Below are 8149 nucleotides of genomic sequence, written 5' to 3'. Positions count from 1 at the left end.
GATGGCTTGTGGAAGAGCATTAGTAAAAAAAGATAGATTGGATCCTTTTCAATAGGTTCTAAAGTGTGGGGCTATTTCCTGACCACATCCTCTGCTCCTGAGCTATGCGGTCTCGGAATAGATTGTTGGTTGCGCGGGGTGAATCATTTCATTGGATGCTTGAGGGGTATCTGTATTTTATTAAGGATAAGGGTTATGTCGAGGACAAGGAGAGAGACTTTTGCTAAATCCTGTTGTTTTTCCTGCTGATTGTGCCTTGCAGTGTCTCTGGTGCTCTCCCCAGCGCTACGACCTGTAAACCACACTCATAATTTGGATAAAGGGGGAATTGCTCAGCTGTGTCAAAGGAAGTGCTGCTCTGTTCCTGGCTGGACTCACTCTCTCTCTCTCTCTCTCTCTCCCTCTGTCGCTCTCTTTCTGTCTCTTTCTCTCTCTGTCACTCACTGTCTTTCTCAATCTTCCTCTCTCTTTCTCACCCTTTCTCTCTCTCTCCGAGCGAGAGACTGCTGAAGGGGAATGAGTTGAGTTAAAGCTAGGTTGCCCTTCCTAAGCCTCAGAACCTATCTTATCCCCTTCTGGGTGAAACGTGTACACCAAAATATCTCTTCTTTAATTCCCCCCCCCGTCCCCATTCATTTAAGGGGCATTTTCTTCATATTTTTCTCCTTTTTGTCTTTGCTTGTCTTATCCCTATTGGGGAGAAAACGTCCCAATATGTCGGAGAAGACAGTGGCGGTGTGCGGTGGGAAAAGTAGGTCACGAGGCGGATCCGACGTTCTCTGCCGAACGGCGCAAACTCGGTTCCATGTGGAGACCGCGAGGAAAGTGGCAGAACGCGGAGTGTTCTCGCGCTGCACCGACTAAAAATAGCGAGAGGTTTCTCATTCGCTTATCCTTTTGGTGACATAAATGGCGTACGGCAGGTGACGGGAACTTCAACGTTCTGCCATTTTAGCGCACCACTAAAGAAGAAAGGGTTTGTGGAAACAAGGGGCTGTTGAGGGATTAAAATGGCTGATTTGACGTTCGACCGGCCCGTTGTGTCTTGTGTCTTACATCTCGGCCATCTCGGTTCTGTTACGGTAACACTCAAGGTGGTCCCGATTTAAGACCAGTTGGCTCATAGCAATGTACGACCATGCTTTACTTCACTTCATCATCATTCATACATCATAGATGGGGGGGGGGGAGGGGGGACACATCCATCACGCTATCAGACGTCCAGGTCCCTGATGGATGTGGTTTCTCGCCTCCCTATCAGACGCTGAGGGCCGCAGGGAAGACCTACATGATCTTCTTCGTGCTGGTGATCTTCGTGGGCTCCTTCTACCTGGTGAACCTGATCCTGGCCGTGGTGGCCATGGCCTACGAGGAGCAGAACCAGGCCACCATGGAGGAGGCGCTGCAGAAGGAGGAGGAGTTCAAGAACATGCTGGAGCAGCTCAAGAGGCAACAGGAGGACGCCCAGGTACGGCCGTCCCCGCCCACACACCCTCTCAGCCACACACCCTCTCAGCCACACACCCTCTCAGCCATACACCCTCACACCCAAACACCCACAAAACCACACACCCACCCACACACCCTCACTACACCCTCTTCGCACCTCTCCCTCCACCTCTACATCCCAGCATGGGTTCCGCTCATCCCAATCAGTTATTACTTTTAGACAAACTCCTCAAACATACCGTCCGTCTTCAGTTGACACCACTTCTCATCCGGTGCTGTGCCGTCTGGATTGTTCCAAATCCGTCTCCGGAACGTATCTCGGCGATCCACTTTGTTGACGTTGCTCCGTGTCGCCCTCGCTCCCCACGTTGAATTGTAATTCAGCACAAAACAAGCGCCTCGTCCGTAAAAGTTTTATTGACCGTAACAAACACCCTCTGTCTCCCCCCGCCTGGCGTCGGCAGACCGCTGCCATGGCGACCTCGGCGGGCACGGTGTCGGAGGACGCGGTGGAGGACGACGGCGGCGAGCACATGTCCTGCAGCTCCTCGGACATGTCCAAGCTGAGCTCCAAGAGCGCCAAGGAGCGCCGCAACCGCAAGAAGAAGTGGCGGCAGAAGGAGCAGGACAAGGAGAAGGGCGACAGCGAGAAGTTCGTAAAGTCCGAGTCCGACGACGGCAGCAAGGGGAGGAGCCGCTTCCGTTTCCCCGACAACCGCCTGGGGCGCAAGTCTTCCATCATGAACCAGGTGAGGGAGTCTAACCCCCCCCCCATGGTGAGAATGTCTTCAGCTAGTGATCTGCATTAAGGGGGTCAGCTGTTAAGAGATATTGCTATTTGTAGCGTAATCAAAATGCTGCTTTATATAAGATCTTAACATGAGTCTACTCTAGAGGGTGTTTTTTTATTGAAAATACTGTACGCTCTGAATATGACTTACCCTCATTTGTACAAGGCCCTTAAATAGCTCTTCTGTTTTGGATAATTTGTGATTTCAGAGGGCGTGTAGAGCACCGGAGTGCGCTGCACAACAGAGTAGTGCATGATACTAGGGGGCTTCTAGGCGGCCTGACAGATGTAGGGGGGCACACATCCGGCCTGTGAATTATTCACAGTGATTACATGAATGTTTCAGGGGAACGGGCTGCAGCTTTGTGTACAGCCCTGACGGTACCGGCTCCTATAGCGCTGGGCTGGGTGGTACAGTGCACTGTTTTCACATCGGAAAGAGGACATCGTCTATCGGTGTTACATAATGAGAGATTCCAAATGGTCGAACTTCATCATCCAAGCGGTGGAGAAAATGTGTTTTACATTCGATTCGATTACTTCCAGTGCAAGTGGCCACCGCTTTCATAGTTCTGTTTATGGGTTGTAATATAGAGCTGTGGATACTGTGTACTTACCAGCCACAAAGTCAGAGACTACTAATCTGTGGAGAGCCTCGGCAGAATCAGGAGTAACCGGAACAAGTGTGTACTTGATTAATGTAATCACAGCCGTTATGTCCCCCTACATTGTGGGGCTGTCCTCTTACTCTGTGTGTGACCTTGCTGGTGTCAGCCGCCAGTGACATCATTATGTATTCACTCTTTATTGAGTCACATGATCACGCCGGCAGAACACGTACCGACTGGAGAAGGGGCCGTGTTACCATATATTTCTTGAATAAACGACAAACACAAATACACACACACACACACACACATCGCACAGATGTTGACTTTCACCCTGACCTCCAGAATTGATGACAAACAGCATAGAAATGAAGATGCAATCAATGCGACTCAGAAAGCCCCTGGACCACGATGAATCACAATCACCATTGTTCTCCTCCTTACGTCTCCCCTCTTCTCTCCTTTTGCTTTTCTTTTTTTGCTTTTCTCTCCCCCCAACTGCCCTTCTCTTCTCCTTTCCTCCCCTCACTTCTCCTCTCCACCCCCCCCTCTCCCCTCCCATCTCCTCTCCCCTCCTCGCCCCCCATCTCCCCCACTGTTATCCTCCCTCCCCCTCCCTCCCCCCTCCCTCCCTCCTTCCCTCCCTCTTGACTTTACACATGCCTTCCCCTTGGCTCACATCCACTCACCCCCCCCCCCCCGTCCCGGCCCTCAGTCCCTGCTCAGCATCCCCGGCTCGCCCTTCCTGTCGCGCCACAACAGCAAGAGCAGCATCTTCAGCTTCAAGGGCCGCGGCAAGGACCCCGGCTCGGAGAACGAGTTCGCCGACGACGAGCACAGCACGGTGGAGGAGTGCGAGGAGCGCCGCGGCTCCCTGTTCAGCCCGTACCGCCGCAACAGCTACACGGGCTACCACGGCAAGCGCAACAGCACGGTGGACTGCAACGGCGTGGTGTCGCTGATCGGGCCCGGCGGCCGACTCCTGCCTGAGGTGAAAATAGATAAGGCAGCCTCTGACGAAAGTGTAAGGAAGTCACTGAGTAGACCCCGTCTTAGGCATGGCCCCCGTTACTCCCCTTTTGGCGCTCTCCCTCCCTCCTCTTTTCTCTCTTTCTTTCTGTCTACTTTCTCTCTCTCTCTCTCTCTCTCTTGCTACTCTCTCTCTGAATCTTTCTCTCTCTCTCTCTCTCTCTCTCTCTCTCTCTCTCCTCTTGGCTCTATTTTTTCTTTTTTCTCTATTCTTCCATCTTTGCAAGTCCGTATGTATCTCTTGGCTACGCGCTCGTGCCCCCCCCCCCCCCCCTTCCCATGCCCCTGTAGTGTATGCTGCCCTCCGACACCATAGGCAAAGAATGGAGATATAAACCGAGATATCTTGGTGTCTTATGTATACGATCAGGCAGCAACTTGTCGTGAAGAGGCCACTGCAAACGGGCCTCCCACTGACTTCCGCTATTCACTAGGTGGTTGTAGCTATTGATTTGTTGACTGTAATGCATTGATAATGTCTTAGGCAGCTGATGTATTATGAGAACAACATATGTCGAACTACCTTTGCATTAACGCGCTCATACGTGTTATTAACTCTGCTAATCTATAACAATACTATAACTTTACTCCCCTAACATCAAAAGCAGAGCATAACAGATACTGCGTAGACCACTAGGTTAAATGTTCAGGTCTCAAATTGAAAAGGTAGTACGGAAAACATTGTTCCAAACAAGTCAACAAGTTTGTTATTAGTTTTGGTTGCAGTGCTGTCAAACATGATGTGTTGCACTGCCGGTAGCCTTTCGCTCTCCTGTGTGGGCAGAAACACAGAGGTGGAGAAAAGAGAGGGAACTAAAATTGTAGAGGAGCTCATGTGTTTCCCATCCTCTGTGGGAATAAATAAACCAAACCCAACACTCTGTAAGACACACACTCATTGAGCCTGAGCTGCACTTATATTACATCAAGCTTCAGTTCATTTTCCCGCCTTCTCATGTCACCCCCAATATGGGGGGCGAGTCGGCAGATTAAGAAAAGGAGGGCTGCTGTCCTTGTTTGTCTCTCCCTGTCTCCGTTTCCCAAATCTCCCCTCAGTCAATCAGAGTGGATCAGCCCTTTTGTATCGACTAGCCAGCATGGTAGACGTAGGCATGATGTAGCGATAGCATTAGTAGCATAAGGGCAATGATGTCATGTAGTTTGTATTCTCTCCCGCTCTTTGACTTGGTGCATGCACATGCATGATAACTTGAATGATGTTATATACTTGCCCCATATGATCTCTCAACAATGCTTTCTGGATGGTTGCAATATAAGTTGTATGGTTTCCAAAGTTAGGACAGTCGCTTTGGCTTTCAGGTAAAGATAACAACAGCCAGATTCTGGGGAGACACTATTTAATTAAGCAGTTCTTCTTACCTTATATTGCAATGTTAGCAAATATTCCATTACTGCATGACGGGATTGAAAATCCACTCATGCTCAGGCAGTCCCCCCTGCACAGCATCTCAAAAATCTCAAAATCAGTAAATGTACACCCTCACATCCAAGACACACATTTCAGGACTGTTTCTAGAGGATGGCTGCCACTTTGGCCACACCCTTCGTGATTCTAAACACTGCTAATAACCAAATAGTCAGTCGTCTTCCTTAAAAACCAGCACTGACATAGTGCAGGATGAAACACGGTCTGCCCTCCTCCAAACGAAAAACAACAACAACAAACGACCAACCAACCCATCCTCTTCTGTTGTGCACTTCCCTCTGCCGGCCACCGGTGGTGCTGTGAGATGGTGATCATGTCCTCTCCATGGGTGCTTGATTCTTCCTCTCCCCCTGACAGCCGACTACTGAGGTTGAGGTGAAGAAGAAGCTGTCGGGCTCCCTGATGGTGTCTGTGGACCAGCTTAATACCTCCTTTGGGCGGAAAGAGCGGGCAAACAGTGTTATGAGCGTCATCACCAACACACTAGTGGAGGGTACTGCCACCTTAACCCAGCCTATTTAACCTTCTCATCATTCAAACTGACACTCCTTTCTCATTTGGTTGATTTTTAGATCTGACATGTATTTCCTGCTTATCTGCTTTGCATTATCCAACAGTACCAGATACATACAATGCATACAGTCTACTTTTATTTTTTCCATTTTTCGACTTACCCTTGTGCATGCCGGTTATGTTTTCATTTTGCCTGGTGTGTGTTTTTTTCCCGCTGCTGCCGGGGGTCTCTGTTTGTTCACGTGTGAATCGGTGCGCTGTTCTCTCCAGAACTGGAGGAGTCCCAGAGAAGTTGTCCGCCCTGCTGGTATAAGTTTTCTAACACCTTCCTGATCTGGGAGTGCTCCCCCACATGGCTGAAGATCAAGGAGATCGTCAACCTCATCGTCATGGACCCCTTCGTGGACCTGGCCATCACCATCTGCATAGTGCTCAACACGCTGTTCATGGCCATGGAGCACTACCCCATGACTCCCCAGTTTGAGGGGGTGCTGTCTGTCGGCAATCTGGTGAGTCAGCGGCGGGATACGAAAGAGACAAGATCCAACCGGTGTTGTGGTGTTTTCTGTGTTTTTCAGTGTTTTTGGTGTTTCTGTGTGTTTCATCTCCTCCTCTTCCTCTTCCTCCTCCTCTTCCTCCCCGCGCCGCCGCCCGGGGAAAGTGTGTGGATTAAAAATAGAGTGTGTCTTCTCTGGCAGTAGGTCGACATCGTCGACTCATCTCCTCGCACCTCCTCTTCCTCCTCTGCTCTCCTCCAGCTGTGAGGGAGAAGGGGTTATTTTTGGTCGCGTAATTGGCGGGTGCTTTGTTGTCGATAAAAAAAGTATGTCGGCGCCAGACGGCCCGCACACACGCCCACGGTAACTCTGCTGTTTTCTGTCCCCTCTTGGTAGGGCGGCCCCTTTGGCGCTACCGCCCCTCCGCTGGCCGGCCGACCCACGGCTGTTAATATTTCATAGGCCCCAGGCTGGACAGGGACCCCCTAAGGGGAGGTCTTAGGCACGGCTAGGATGACTCCGCCCGGGCCACGACCGCCATTAGTAAATCAGGGCCGTCCGCTTCGACAGAACAATAAATCTTCTCGCACACTACGTTGATGCTTTCAGCGGGGACCAGCAAAGCAGTGGAGATTAGACATCGACAATGAAGAGCAGACGAGAGATCATAGATACAAGCAGATGGATTGTTCACATACACAGAGCCACTACCCTTCACCTGCCATCCGTGATTATGTCTGTGTGCACGTGTGTCCGTGTGTGTGTATATATGTTGGTGTGTGTGTTCTGTGCTGCTTCAGAATGAAAAGTCCATGCACACACACGATATTTTATTACAGGTGGAACATTTTCTAGGTCACCTTGATGCAATATGAGTCATCGTCTGAGTTCTGGTACCCTCCACACATCCCAGACACACCCACTTGAGACACTCACACCCCCGCGCGCACACTCACACCGTCATAAACATGCACGTCACCAGCAAGTCCCATGGCACCACGGTGTGAGCTCCAGTGATCGTGAATGACCTTCAGCGATTCATTAGAGCTGTGACAAGCACCAGGCTTCCCTTAGACAGGGACAGCTGCGCATGTGTGTGCGTGAGTGTGTGTCCTCGCAAACATGCACACAGACACACATAATGCATCACGGAAAATACTGTATGAATTACAAATATGGTTTGATAATAGATGCATACATCGGGGGAATTTAATAACGTTCACTGTAAATGAGACTGAAAATCATTGTGAGATGAACAAGATGCACAAATCTTATTTTTAATTATTATTATTATTATTTTTATTATTATTACTATGTCCTTTATTTAACCAGGTTAGTCTCATTGAGATTCAAATCTATTTTACAAGAGAGACCTGCTCAAGATGGACAGCAGTACACTACAAAATAAGTGAACACAGAGCAATGGCGCCAAACCGGGGTGTGGTCTTCATGGTTGTTGAGCGTTTGTTTGCTTGGTCTGGCCCCACTACCAGGTGTTCACCGGGATCTTTGCAGTGGAAATGTTTGCCAAGCTGGTGGCCATGGACCCCTACTACTACTTCCAGGAGGGCTGGAACTGTTTCGACGGCTTCATCGTGACGCTGAGTCTGGTGGAGCTGGCCCTGGCGGACGTAGAGGGCCTGTCGGTGCTGCGCTCCTTCCGATTGGTGGGTCATCCAGGAGCACATGGGCCAATGCTACTGCTGCTGCTACTGCTACTTTTGCTTATAATAGAGTGAATATGATAAATAATATAAGAACGATATTAGGGTATTAGCATCATTTGCACACCTTTGAAACATTTGACACCTTTCCA

At 49.9% G+C, this 8149-nt stretch overlaps 1 protein-coding gene across 1 annotated transcript in view; it reads left to right on the top strand.

Moving 5' to 3' along the window:
• scn8aa (sodium channel, voltage gated, type VIII, alpha subunit a) overlaps positions 1-8149 on the top strand; it is a gene marked incomplete at both ends in the record, with an annotated part of 39038 nt that overhangs the window by 14705 nt on the left and 16184 nt on the right. The window contains 6 exons of the mRNA XM_079742343.1: positions 1262-1468; positions 1914-2198; positions 3563-3838; positions 5681-5816; positions 6107-6345; positions 7827-8000. Of these exons, the coding sequence (XP_079598469.1) occupies positions 1262-1468; positions 1914-2198; positions 3563-3838; positions 5681-5816; positions 6107-6345; positions 7827-8000 (1317 nt within the window). The remainder of the gene's footprint in view (positions 1-1261; positions 1469-1913; positions 2199-3562; positions 3839-5680; positions 5817-6106; positions 6346-7826; positions 8001-8149) is intronic.

The sequence above is a fragment of the Pollachius pollachius genome (assembly GCF_949987615.1).
Source record: "Pollachius pollachius genome assembly, chromosome: 8".
NCBI lineage: Eukaryota > Metazoa > Chordata > Actinopteri > Gadiformes > Gadidae > Pollachius > Pollachius pollachius.
This window is presented reverse-complemented; position numbering and strand designations above follow the sequence as displayed.